Consider the following 14,712-nt stretch of genomic DNA (forward strand, 5'->3'; position numbering starts at 1 on the left):
TCTGACAGCTTTGCCCATGAGGCTGGGAGTTCAATCCCAGCAGCCGGCTCAAGGTTGACTCAGCCTTCCATCCTTCCGAGGTCGGTAAAATGAGTACCCAGCTTGCTGGGGGGTAAACGGTAATGACTGGGGAAGGCACTGGCAAACCACCCTGTATTGAGTCTGCCAAGAAAACGCTAGAGGGCATCACCCCAAGGGTCAGACATGACTCGGTGCTTGCACAGGGGATACCTTCACCTTCAAATGAACCTAGGCATAGAAAAATCTGTTTAAAAGTGACTAAATGGTATCACATTTCAAAAACAAATTTTCTAGTCACTTAATAGCTTGCTAACATTCTAACTTTTGAATCTTGGTAACAAATATTTCTTACAGTTATCAGACATTAAGGACGAAATCCTGTGAACATTTACTTGGGAATGTTTAGGACATAGTGGGAATATTTTTGAACAAACAGGCAGAAGTTCAGGCTTGTAAATACAACGTCTAAATGATGAGGAGTAGGAATCAGTTCTGTTTTAGTTCATTCTGTATTAAGCTGCTGGCTAGTCTAGAATGACATGTGCCATTATCAGTCCTGTTAGAACTGAACATCCAAAAGGCAGATATCTGTACATCCAGTACACTTGCAGCATTGAGGATTGTTTTTCTGCAACAGAGCATAATGATTCTGTTTCTTGGCACTTGAGAGGGGTCCTGGTAGGTCGGTCTCTCTTGTGTGGCATCAGGTTACCCTACAAAGCTACATGTAGTACAATTTCCAGCATTTTTAACTAATTAGTACAGTGTTTTAAGCAATTTTCCACCACCCTTTTCATTCTGAAATACAGAAAGCTGTCCGGTGTATGGATTGTCGACAGGGACTTGCTCTTTTGTGTACCTCCCCCTGAAATGTCTCAGCTTCCTTCAGAGACAAGACAAGCAGTAAAAGTGAAAGATGGCTAAGAAGTTAAGTCCTGTGGGGCAGGAAACATGGGGGGGGGAAGCTAAGAGGTCAGGCACCCACTAATGCTCGGTTAAAATAATACTCGGGGAGCAAATGGGATAGGAGCAGATGTTGCCTGAAGAATGGAAAGGGCGTTCCTTTCAGCTCGCTGTTGGGAGGATGCCTTTCAGACCATAAGGAACCAGGGAGAGGCAGAAAGCTTATCAGCTGCACTGGACAGTACATGTGAGCCTTTATTGTGCGGAGTTCCTTTTATGCCTCCATCGTCGTCTTTGCTAGAGCTGCTCTTTAGAAGGAAGATAAAAACTGGGACCACGCTATTTTAGCTACAGTTTATGCAGAAGTCCTGCTGCGCGAAAACAGAATGTAAATCTCTTGTGCCTTTGTGCTGGAGGGGAGAAGAAACATTGCTCTGCAGCTGCCTCCAACAGGATGACAAGTTGCAGGGAGCATGTTCTGCCAGGGAACTGGGCAAAGTTTCTTTTGTAATTATTTTTGGGTTTGTTTTGTTTTTTAAAGAGTTGTTTGATTCCATTGGCCTGGCACTCCAGAAAACGGCGTTTTTTCCCCTATGGAATTTCTGAATGCACTATCGCGAAGCTTTAAGTACACAACAAATGAACTGCCTTTTGGATCAAGATTATTTATAGCTACTACCCAAAAAAGTAAAAGCCTTTTTTATTGCTGCCTGTGTTCTGGATGTACCTTAATTTTCTTTGAAGGTGTTCTCTGTGCCTTGGTTTCAACTGTGTGCAGTGTCTCTGGACGCTCTTGTTTTTCTTGAAAAGCTTCTACAACATGGTTTATTTATAAAGGAGATGGAATCCTGCAAATCATTTAAGTGGATTACAGTTAATCTCTCACTCTCCGAAGATAGCGTGTTGCCTGCTGTAATGCTGGTTCACTGTGAAGACTTAATCTGGAGATCTGGGACACAAATTTTGACCTGAAAGAAAAAGAAAGAAAAAGAAATGGAATGCTATGTGGGAAGTTTTGAGTACTTGAGCCACTTACCCTCGCCTCATTGGGGTTTTCTGGTTGGGGTTTATACTTTTTTTGGGGGGGTGTATGCATACAGAGATAGTATTTTGTGTTCAGAGTCTGATTTGGTCTCTTCTCCACCTTCCTAAGTTTTCTTTTACGCTCAAGCACTTTATATTTTGCGGATGGGTGTTTAAATCACAACTTGGTAAATGTATACTTTTTCATTACACTGATGCACTGATCATGACCTTAACTTAACTGCTTCATAAATTATGTTCTATGTCTGGCGTGTCTTTCTGCTGAAGGCAAGTTTACTGTAGCCTTTCTAACTCGGGTTCTAATACTTTTAAAGATCTGTGTTGTGTTGCACGTCTCCATTAAGGCAGTATAGTCGCAGTGCTAGACTTGTAAATACCTGCAGAAATGGGAAAGCCGCTTAGCAGACCAGACTGTTTGCGCCAGAATCCTCCTTGTGTAGGAAAAGGCGATGAGGAGGAAGAAGATATAAATATCGAGGACTGTTATGTTCCTCAGAGGTCTATCTATGACACTGTTCGGCTGAATGAACAGATTGATTCAGGTTCCAAAGGCAGTCTTTCTTCTAGGCATTTCTCAGATAGGACTTTGCCATACAGCCATCGGACACTGGATCTTAGTACATTGTGCTCCAATGGTGCCCTTTCTTCCTCTAGTGTGTTTGAGCTCCGAGGTCGGGAAACCAGTAAATTAGATGAAAAAATGATTTTTGATGCCCTTAAACTGAACAGTGACATAATTCGAGCCACTGGCATGTCCAAAACAAAGTATCATACAGAGAAGAAAGAGCATAGGAGATCGTGGAGAATGCTTGCCCCCTCAAATTTTGCAGACTATGCAAATAAAAGTGAATGTTCAGTGGCTGGAACTGTCGATACGTCAGACTTAGCAACAACAGGCCAAGGCAAATATGGGACTAATTCTCTAACCTCAGAAGATGATGATTCTGGTCTCTGCAGCCCTCCTGCTGAAAGAGAAGAAAAACAAGACGAGCTCCCAGGAGAACAAACTCAAACAAGGAGCATGTCTTCTGTAGAAGATATTTGCATGGTAGATAACTTTCGAGCACCTTCTTCTAACAGTGAACAGCAAATTTCATTGCTTGCTACCAGAAGTGCCGCTGTGAATGGACACTACCAAGTGAATTGGCATGGTGATTCACAGGTAGAGCTTAGAGAACAAGATTTCCTCTGGAACTTGGAAAGTAATCAAGGAGATGGACACTGCAGCCCACTGACATCTTTGAGAAAAGATGGCTTTGCCCATGTGGAATGGTTACAGGAGAATGAGAAAGAACATGGTTTTGCTTTAGACAGAAAGAAAATGCATAATAGCTCTGAAGTTAATGAGCCATTAGCACCCCAAGTCAGGATGATTGAAAAGGGCTTCTTGGATGTTTCACTTCAGGACATAGATATTCTTTATGAAGATGCAGTATTGTATTCTAGTGGTCCAGAATCAGTAAAATATATGATCACAAATGAACCGAATAAATCTAATACAATCCATACAGATTCAAGTGAAATAGAATGTTCTCATCAGGCATCAGAATCTGATAACTGTCAAAAAGCAAATTCAGTGAGCAGTGAATTCAGTTTCCGGAGTACAAACATACAGATGGAACAAACCTTGGATACAGTTTGCAATGGCTTGTTGTCTAACAAGGTAACGCCAAACATAAACACCTTTTTGAATACTGAAGTTGTCTTTTGCATTATTTAAGTTTCTCTTCTGTAACTGAACATCTATGCCTTGGTTAATCTATCCAAAAAGGTCCTTAGGATTGTTTACCTAGCATACAATTAGGAGGCAGAAATTGGTGATATGGTCACTTTAGTAAATTGATTAAGGGCAGTTGGTGAAATAGTTGATTATTTCCAGCTGTTTGGTGCATGGTTATTTATGGTCCAGATGGTCCCTGTTACCCTTCTTTGGAATGCTTACACTGTGCATTGATGTTTCACCATCCCATTTTAACACAAATTTTGTGTCGAGCAGCCAATGCCATTCAAAGGCAGATACATCTGATTTATTCAGCTTTGAGTAGATTTATAGTGCAGTCCTAAGCAGAGTTATGTATTTCCCAGGCTGTTGTCTTGAATGAGTTTCGAAGGATGTAACTCTGTTAGGATTGCACTGTTAGTCATAAAGGTATAAACTGTGACACTCAGATTGTTGTGGTTTCCAAAGTACACAGATTAAAGGCTTGTTACATGTACTGAAATGATTCCCTTGCATCTTCATGCCAAAAAGCAGTTTTGAAGTTGTACAAGATTTTGCAAGAGACCTTATAACAGTTGCTGAGTGGTGACTGAAGTAAAAAAATAAGAGTTAAGCGTTGTAATAAGTAAGGGGTGCTTGTGAAGTCTGTAATTTTTTTTTTTGGTCATTCTGGTCTGGTTATATCAGGTTATTTTAGGGTTTGTTGCTAAGCTCTTCTGGTAAATTCTAACCTCAGTGCCTTCTCCTATTTTGTGCATCTGTATTTTTAAGCTATAGCTCTGGGAAAATTGGAATAATGTGGATATGTCTTTAAAAGTTTGGACTTCTGAATTAGAAATAGAGATCTGAAACCAAAGAACTTTGTGGCAACTTTTTGGACCCAAGGCAGCCACTAGCCTTGTGCTTCTCATATTACAACTGATCTCCAAACTGCAGAGATCAGATCCTCTGGAGAAAATGGCTGCTTTGGAGAGTGGACTCCCAACTCTAGGGATGGACACAAAACACATTTTTGAATCATGAACTGATACAAACTATGAGGCTGGTTGCAAACTGAATTGGTTCATATAAGTTCATGAGCCATTTAAAGCAGTGGTCCCCAACCTTTTTGAGGCTGGGGACCGGCAGGGCAACTGCCTGCCCCCACCGCACGCGCGCATTGCGCATGTGCAGCCGAAATCACACATGCGCGGCACTTTCGTGCATGTGCACATGCGCAAAAGTGCCACGCATGCGCGATTTCGGTCGCACATGGCGCATGTGCGCATGCGTGGCCCTGATTCCCTCTCCCCCCTCACGCAGTAAGAAGCTTCCCGGGCCACAAGCTTGCGGCCTGGGAAGTTTTTTACTGCGGGGGGGGCGGGGAGAGGGAGCCGCGGCCCGGCGCCAAGTCCTTCATGGCCCGCGGGTTGGGGACCACTGATTTAATGCTTAACTCTTGCTTTCTGTTCTGTTTGCTGCCCTTATGGAGTAGAGAGCAGGAGTTTAAATGACTCCCAGCCATTTAAATCAAACAGCTGAGTGGTGGAGAGCCCATGCTTTCTGATCCCCTGGCTTTTCTGCAGAGAACTCCCAGCCATTTCATTCCCTGCTTTCTGATCCCTGCAGGTTTTCATGGGGAGCAAAATGCAGTGTTTTAAAAGGCTCATCACCGTTTAAACCAAACAGCTGAGCTGCAGGGAGTTCAGCTGTTTTTGTTTTTGTTGTGGTTTACAAAGCACAGAAAGCAGGAGTTTAAAACCCTGCTTTTTGCTTTTCACCATGAACTGCATCAAAACACATGAAAGTTTGTGGCAGTTCTTCAATTAATGAACCATAACCCAGCTAAAATTCATGATGAAATTTAGACAGTTTGTGCCCATCCCTCTATGATATTAAATCCCACTGGAGTTCCTTCTGAACCTCCCCCCTCAAGCTCGAACTGCAAATTTGCAGGAATTCCCTAACCTGAAGTTGGAAATTCTAGTGGCTATAATAATAAAAGTCAGAAGTGTCACTAGGTGTTGCTCAAATATGCCAAAAATATTGTTTTGATCTTTGGGGCCCTGTAATTAGGCTAACCATACATACCTTTTTGAAGTGGACAGTACCCCTTTTTTCACGTTTCCCGGCAGTCCCCTCATTTTAATAAAAAATGTTAATTTTGCCCCTTTGTGACAAAAAGTGTATTTGCCGGCGTATAAGACGATTGGGCGAATAAGACGACTCCCCAACATTTCCACTCAAAATATAGAGTTTGTTACTTTACATTACAGTACTATGGGCCACTATGGGCATCTCTGTCTATCCCAATTGAAGTGCACCCGGCGTATAGGACGACCCCCCCACTTGGAGGCATGTTTTTCAGGGGGAAAAAGTAGTCTTATACGCCAGCAAATACTGTACTTGCCGTAGCATTCATTTTTGTTTTGCCATCTAGATTAAGTGTTGAGACTAGGGTTGTGTGCTTTGGCTGCCAAAGCAGCTGTTCGAGCCCAAAGCAGCCAGCGGCATGGCACGGGGGGAGGGGAGGGGAGGGGCCGGTGGTGGTGTGCTAGTCGGTGCCGCAGCTCCCCCCCCCTCCACGCTGCTGGCTGTTTCAGGCTTGAATGGCCGCCTCAGCCGCTGATGCACTCAACCCTAGTTGAGACAATGAGGGCTATGTTAGTTGTAAGGCAAAACTGTGTCATGGAGTGTGAGAAGTTTTATGATACGGTGCTGCAAGACCAAAATTTGCTGCATAAGATTACCTCATCTGAGAAATATTAATGGTGTTAATCATCTTTCATGAATATAGAATATTTAACTCCTGTCCCGTTTTTGCCATCCCAGTGTCTCTTTGTTGTAACAAGGAAATGTGGTCAGCCTACATGTAGCTAATTTTCTGTGTTGCCCAAAGTAATATTTTCAGTTTTGATTTTTATTTTGCAAGAAAGAATTTTATTTTGCAAGAAAAAAGTAGGGGCTGTTGCTTGCTGTCTTCAAGAGTTATATGCGTGGAACTCTGCTTTTAAAACTATTGTGCATGCTTAATATTAATCATTAAGTTTCCTGAGAGATCTAAAAACCTCATTTCCCCCCTTATAGTGTTCTGTAAATTTAGTGCAGCCTCTTAGCAGAGAATAGAATTATACTAGTATACTAATAATTATACAAATAAACATAATATACATCCTACAAGCATTCTGCCTTAGTCTGAAAGCAGTTGGAGCATATCAATGTACTAAGGTTCTTAACCTCTACAGAGAATCAGGTCCACTGGAGAAAACAGCTGCTTTTGAAGTTGTACTCTATGGTATTATATCCCATTTAAGTCTTTCTCTTCCTCAGAACCCATTCTCCCCTGGATCCATTCATCAACATGTCCAGGAATTTCCCAAACCAGATCTGGGAACTCCAGTGTGATCTATCCCATTTTCAGATTTAGGTGATGTTTGGTCATTACAGATTCCCTTTCCTTGAACAGAAGTTGATTCAAGGGTTTGAAGAGAAAAAAAGATCTTATGCTATTCTGCATATATTCCCAAGCGTGGACAGACTTGTTTGTGATATGCTTTAATGTGTAGAGAACTATTTATAGTCAGTAACCTTTTATTGGCATAAAATATGTGTAAGACATATAAAAATAGGGTTTAAAAGTACTTTATTATTTGGGGGGACAGCTCATTTCTCTCCTTTTGTGCAAGTAACGTCATTTTAAAAAATCTCCTTTTTTTGGACACGTATGTGGAGGTGTTTTCAAATTAACCTTTTTATATGGTATTTAAATACTTTAACTGTTTCAGAAGTATACCATGCTTCCAGTTTAAGACAAAGATGTATATTTTAAAAATTCTCCTTTCTGTCCCTTGGGGCCAGACTAGATGTTAAATTTTTAAAGTCTCATTCCCTTTAGTTATATGGCAGTGCTGGGAACTAAGTTTCTAAAAGCTGTAGGGTTTCAGCTTCTCCTCCCTGCCTCGCCATTCTCCCTACCTGAAATGGCCATGGGGGGAAATTTGACCCATTGGATGACTGTGTCCTAATTTTTGCCCTTTGGGGTATGGGAGGGGGGAATTGTAACAATTGTAGCCTTAAAATGGGGCAATCTGTGCATGTGTAGGTTTCCTCACTACGCACGTATCAACAATTCTTTGATTTAGAACTTTATAGTAGAAACTACATTTTTATTTATTAGTTCAGAATGCATTTTTTGCGTATTCTTATTGAAGAATTTCTTTAAGATTAGTGTCATAGTTAAATGTACAGTAGTTAGAAAGGTAGGTGGTTTACAGTGCAACTCAAAACAGAGCTATACCCTGTGAAGTCCATGGTTTTTATCCATGGTTCCTCTATATATTTGTGAAACAGCCTTGGGGGTGGGATGTGTCCAGCTGTCCAAATTGGAATAGGGCCAATTTGGCTGCAACCTGATGGGCCCTGCCCCTACAGCTCTTGCCCTCCCTCCTTGGACACTAGCCACGTTCCTCTCAGACACTCCAGGGACAGAGAGAGACACATAGAGCCCTGCCAGATCGAACACAAGCCCTCATTCCCTCCTATCGCTCCTGCTGCAAGGAAGGCAGAGAGAGACAGACAGAGCTGCCCCAAACTGCACACCATCCCTCCTTCCCTCCTAAGAACGGGCCCTAATTACGAGGCACAGGAGACATAGAGCAAGAGGAAGAGAGAGGGACACAGAGACAGATCTGCACCTCCTGGTGTCGCCTGGGTCCTAGCGCCCATTGCATTCCTGCTTGCAATGGGCTTTCTTGATAGTTAAAATATAAATTAAAGACATACGTCTATGGTACAGTTTTTAGCGTTCCGCCAAAATTTGGTGAATGTAGAATATTTTCTTCCACTTGTCCGTCATTGTCCTCAGATGAACCCCACTTGAGTTGGTAGAGTGAGTTAACAGAAGCATATACTGAAGCTATTATGACTTCATTCTGTAACGTTTGCATCTCTTGCCAAAAAAGACCACCTGGAGAATGCAGTTGCTTTGTTGCTTCGCCTTTGTCAGTCTGTTCTATAATAAAATCACAATTACTCATCTGGCTGTGGGGAGAAGGCAAGGTATTGCTTTAAATCAGCAGTTTGCCTTTCTGTGCCATTTTTAAGATCTGACCCAATAGTGGATTCTGTAGCAATCTCTTGTGTTTCTGTATCACATTTTATCCAAGCCACTGTGTCATAAGCCTCATTCCCTTCAATGGGAGTCATGGCTAGGGGCAGTCTCCTCCCTGCTTGTGTTTCTACCCAGCATCCTATTAGTCATTTTGGACAATAGGGAGACAGAGACCAGTGTCAAGTTGCTCAAGACGAAACTGCTTTTAAAGGACAGCCGGGCTTGTAACCACTTGCCCTTCTGCAGTTTATACTGCCGAGGATTGCTTTGCTAATTTCCCTTCTGGTCTGATTTCAGACCCTACCCTCAATCTCATTCTTTTTAATAGATCATTTCCAGCTGATTCTTTTGATATGCCTGTTCCATAATTTCAGCCACAGCTGATTTCTTATTCTTTCAGAAGGTAGCAGTGGATTCTCAACCAAAAAGTGGTCTTATTTATGATTCCAAACTAGTTAGTTGTGCTTCTCTCTTGCTGAGCCACTGCACAGGCTCTTCTGAAGCCTAAGATATTTTTACTTCCTTGGGATCCCGTCACATGAAAAGCCTCTTTGTGATGTGCACAGCCAAAGATTTACATGTACACCCCCCCCCCCAATAAAATGGGCTACGAGGATTTATACTCGTGGGAACAGGTCAGAGTTAAATGTGACTTTTAAAATATCCCTGTCTTTAAATGTTTAATTCCCCAGGACCAAATACGCCCATATGCCCAAAGCATATAATATTTTATAAGCTGGCATGTGAGCCTACCAACTGCACCTTTTGCTTTAAATACTTTGATCATGTATATTACAAGGGTTAGAGGCAGGCCAGTAGGGTTGTCTCTTCCTTTGAAATATAGTGTTTGCAACTTTAATTTGTATGCCATTTGCTTTGAGGTGCTTTTGTGTCTGTCGCATATAAGTATGTGCTTTGAGATTTCACTACATCTATCAATTCTTCTAGTCACTTATGTTTAGTGTACTCCACATATGACAGTCCAAATATGTCTTTACTTTTTTTTCTTTCATTTCTAGGTATTTGAGAAAGAAGAAATTGATCCACTGCAGGTTAAGCAGCAGGAGGTGAATTGGTTGGGCCAAGGCCTTATTCAGAGTGCTGCTAAAAACACATGTACTGATAACCTTGAGCATGATCTTGAGGATGTTAACATGAGATGGAAAACTCTCAACAAAAAGGTAGCTCACAGCTATTTTCACTGCTGCTTGGTATCTTGTAACTGTTGTTACTGGCTCTCTTGAAAAGGGCAGTGTTGCCTTTTGCCTTCTTCCTTAATTTTATTTATTTTTATTTATTATTCGGCTTTTATACCCCCACTCCCAAAGGCTCATGGTGGTTTACAACTCAATATAACCCCATAAGACTGCATTAAAATTTCTAATTAAAACTCCCCCAGTGGCGACAACTCCCTCCCCCTCCCCGCTCGACAGACCATTTGAAAATGAACCTCAGGGAAGATCTTACCGGGGGGGGGGGGACCTCATGACCTCAGTGGGGGGCCCAGATCTTCCAGGCTCTGGCCTCAACCAAAAACCTGGCAGAAGACCTCCGTTTCGCAGGTCCTGTGGGAACTACTTGGGAAAGGGCTGGCGCTCAGTGGTAAAAAAAGCATGTACTTTCCACACAGCAGGTTCCAGGCTCAATCCCTGTCATCTCAATTTGAAAGGATCAGACAGTAGGTAATGTTGAAAGGCCTTTACTTGGGACCTTGGAGAGTTGCTGCCAATCAGATTAGTTAATACTGACCCTGATAGACTAATTGTCTGACTATATAGCAGCTAGATGTATACAATGCTAAATATTTTGGAGTAGGCATCCTGAGGTCTGCGTTATGATATGTACTCCTATGGTTAGTATAGGTTCTGCAAAAGCAAACTACCCTTTTACGCGTGTAACGTTAGGGAATCAAAAACCTCCAGAGGACAGAGAAGTGGTTTATTAATTCAAATACTGATTACAAATATAAGGATGCAACTTTTATATCTTGCCAATTGGAATGGTAATATTTTACGCCCTGTCCAAATAAAGATGGATGTTTGGAAGTGGTCTGTGAAGAATTCAGGCTCCGTGGGGATGATCTTTGCTGCCTGAGTTAGACCTGTCTCTCTCTCTTTGAGAACCTGTAACTTATTCTGCTCCAGACACCTGACCTGAATTGACCTCTGTTTTAAATGAATACTAAGGGGCATAGATGTCACTTCCTGAATCAGTGAAGAGTGACAAGAGCCAAAGCGCATTAGATTTAAATTGTTATGTTTTCTTCTAACCTGTTTATTGTGCATAATATATGTATTGAGTTGGAGGGGATGGTAGGGAAAAGACGATATTCACAATGTCTGTGTTTTTGTTAAGGTCGCCCAAAGAGCAGCACAGTTGCAAGAAGCATTACTCCACTGCGGGAGGTTTCAAGACGCTCTTGAATCCATACTCAGCTGGCTCATTGACACAGAAGACCTTGTGGCTAATCAGAAGCCTCCATCAGCTGAGTTTAAAGTTGTAAAAGCCCAAATACAGGAACAGAAAGTGAGTGAAAGTTGTTGATGCAGTCCTTATGCTATATATATGTAGTGTAATACCTGCTGCAATATATGAATTAGATTGATTGGGTCTGTTTTACCACCCAAACCCCAGGCTGTTAGTGTTAAAAGAGCACTTGATAGTACTGTTAATAATGACAAAAACTGGCAAGCATAAAAGAAATGGGACAGGCATCTTTGTACTGCTGTATTTAATTGAAAAGTGGCAATCCTCCATGCCATTCACAAAAGGAAGAAAGAAAGTCCTGCTCTGTGAAGTCTGCAGATGGTTGTATATGTGCCATTTGTTACCAGTGCAAATTGGGTGACCAGATCAATCTTTAGAACAAATTAGTAGAAAGCTTGGGCAAGACTAGAAAGCAGCATGTACTCCATCAGAGATAAGAAGTCCATTTCTTAAAGCTAAGTAGAGTGGGGGTTTTGGCTGAATTGTTAAAGACAACTGTCAAGGGAGAAGAATGGATCATGCTTTCTGAATCAAGTGTTCAGTTCTTCTGCAAAACTGAGCAACCATAGTTGCAGTTGTGTGCAATTAAATTATATATATTATAATAATTCATATAATATTAAAAGTTTGTTCAGACATCATCCAAAGGAAGTTAAAATTATAAGGAGTTAAGTGTCCAGTCAAGCTTATCTTTTTGCAGATTGTCCCTAGTAGTTGCAATTGTCCTCATGTCTGAACTTTTACTTTTTAAAAGGATACGGAAACATTCTTAGGAAATTTAACTTCATGGGGAAGTTCTGTGAAAATTAGATAAATAAAACATCATTGGGCTGTGCACATGTTCTGTAAACTGAGTAATATTATGATATTATGCTGATGATGTCATCTTGTCTGTATTTGCCAGAGAAAGTTGCACATAGATGACTAAATTACTACTGCCATATGTGGTAGGTCAATGTCCTTGCATGATCTGGCCCGCACACCTACATACTATGTAGGCCATATGGCCATCATGTCAAGACAAATAACTATGCTTGGGGGAAGATATTGTATTACTATCCCTCTGTGCATTGTTTTTTTTTTCCAAATGGCTGAATATTAGCATAACCCTGATATCCTGGTCAGCAACAGCATTCCCATCTCCACATCTCCATCCACTTAGCCCTCTTATCTCTGGCAAGGCATCTTGGGAGTGGGGGTTGATATTCCTTTGGGGACCAGATTTGGCCCTACAACCTCTACGTACTGAACTATTTTAAAATCATATTAACACTGATTCCAGCCTTGAACTTTCACTATAGTTTATAGTATGTAATAGAAATCTGATTAAAATATGCCTGGAAAAAGTATCTCAGCAATTTACATTAAGATCAGCGTACTTTGCCAGCTTTAATCAGAAATTATTTATATAGTTCGTGATGGCAGTTGTACTGCACTATTGGCGCAATAACAATTTCCTGACACTTGGGAAATGTTTTCTTTAAACTTGTCCTTTCCCCCAGTAAACAAAACCTTGAAGAATCTGCATCTTTATCTTTTTACGCCTTTGTCATTTCCTAGCAATCTGATTTGTAATTATTTTCCTTCCAGCTTCTCCAGAGATTGTTGGATGACCGCAAGCCCACTGTCGAACTAATCAAGCGTGAAGGAGAGAAAATTGCAGAGTCAGCAGAGCCTACTGATAAAGAGAAGATCTTGAAACAGCTGAGCCTCCTAGATAGCAGATGGGATGCATTGCTCAAGAAGGCAGAAGCCAGGTACTGGAAAGATTTTTATTCACTTACAAGTGCATCAGGGTTCACGTCTAAATGCAGTACGGAATATTATGTAATCTGCAGGTGTGTAAAGATTTTCATTCTGTTGATTATAAGATTAGCATTCACATGTGAGGCTGAATGAGAAAGTGACTTTGAATGCAGCATTACATTTCTTTTTGTGTTTTTTTAATTTAGGAAACATATATGTCTCCTCTGTAAAGGGTGGCTCATAGCACAATAATAAATAGAACAATAAACATAACATGCTCATATTAAAATAAGCCACTGAGGGGGGCGGGGAGCCAGCCACGGCAGAACATTATATTCAGCCGATTATCCATATAACAGTTCTCAGACTGGAAGCAAGCCATGAAAACCACTAAAAAGATGAAACCATTAAGTTAAAATTTGAATAAAACACAGGGGTTAGGGTTAGGGTCTATGGTTGAGGCCAGGCGATAACACCAAGAAATAGTGGCCTCCCCACATCCACCAATGGAGACCTCTCCAAATTCTGAAAGACCCTATAGGAAATCAGTACTGGGAAGTGGGTTTTAATTGTAAAACGGTGTGATTTTATTATGTAAAATTTTATAATGTTAACTGCCTCAAGCTGATAGGATGGGATGATATACAAATAAAATATTATTATTATTTAATGGATGGTAAAACAGCTAGATGTCAAGAGACTTTCAAGTTGGAGAAAGACTTTGCAGGAACAAGGCACCACCACTGAAAAAGCCTGCTTTTTTGGCCTGACCTCTAAATCAGGTTGTGGAGCTACTTACGTGCAAAATCTTATTAATCTGCTCTACCATTGCACTTTCATGCTTGCTAGTTTAAACATCTTCCCCTCAGCAGTACTCTCAGGTACATTTGATAATATACTGTTGGAGAATAGATTATGCAAATTTTGCCAATTGGAGTCTGACTCAATGTCACATATTTTACTCCATTGCCCGTCACAGTCTGTGCTCAGATACCAGTTTATAGATCCTATTATTGTAAATTTCCTTGGCTATGTGGATAGAATTACTCACCATCTACTAGGTGATAGGTCCCTGGATATAACAGAACCAATAGCTGAATTTTTGGCTACCATGATACAAAAGGGAAATTGGATATGCAAGAAATAATTCTAGGCCATTGGCATTTATTGCTGGTGCAAATCATTACTTGTTGAGCTTATTATGGAGGAATGTATAACTGGTTATTACTTATACTTACCTTTATCTTTTATCTATTATCTGTTTTACTTCAGTCTATGTAATTATTATTACTCCTTTCTGCACAGCTGCTACCTTTTATATGCCATTAAAAGTTTTGAATTTGACTATTTAGTGCCTCCAAGGGCTCATGGCTTCCACCATGCAGTGGTTCCCTATGCTAGGCTACACATGAGGGAACTTCCTTAGGAGGTGTGACCAGCCTAGGCATAACCAGTGCCAGTGGAGATCCAGGCCCTAATGGATCTCTCGGAGTTCCACGGAGCCTGTAAAATGGTACTCTTTCACCAAGCCTATGGCTGATTGTAAAAAGGGCTATCTTTTATTTAGTAGAAGGATCGGAACAAATTAGGAAGTTTATTATGGGGGACCGAGGAAGGGTCTAGCAGCTTTTTCCCCAATTCATAGTTCGTTGGGTAGTCTCATCCATCCAGACTATTATCTGGCTCATTTTTCTTGTCCATT

The 14,712-nt window shown here is 41.1% G+C and overlaps 1 protein-coding gene across 41 annotated transcripts in view; it reads left to right on the forward strand.

Annotated features, from left to right (window-relative positions):
- Positions 1–14,712, forward strand: part of DST (dystonin) — a 404,883-nt gene that overhangs the window by 314,035 nt on the left and 76,136 nt on the right. For all 41 annotated transcript variants that reach the window (XM_077308292.1, XM_077308223.1, XM_077308177.1 and 38 more), the window contains 3 exons: positions 9,797–9,958; positions 11,133–11,303; positions 12,855–13,021. In XM_077308292.1, the coding sequence (XP_077164407.1) occupies positions 9,797–9,958; positions 11,133–11,303; positions 12,855–13,021 (500 nt within the window). The remainder of the gene's footprint in view (positions 1–9,796; positions 9,959–11,132; positions 11,304–12,854; positions 13,022–14,712) is intronic.

This window comes from Paroedura picta, chromosome 1 (genome assembly GCF_049243985.1).
Source record: "Paroedura picta isolate Pp20150507F chromosome 1, Ppicta_v3.0, whole genome shotgun sequence".
Taxonomy (NCBI): domain Eukaryota; kingdom Metazoa; phylum Chordata; class Lepidosauria; order Squamata; family Gekkonidae; genus Paroedura; species Paroedura picta.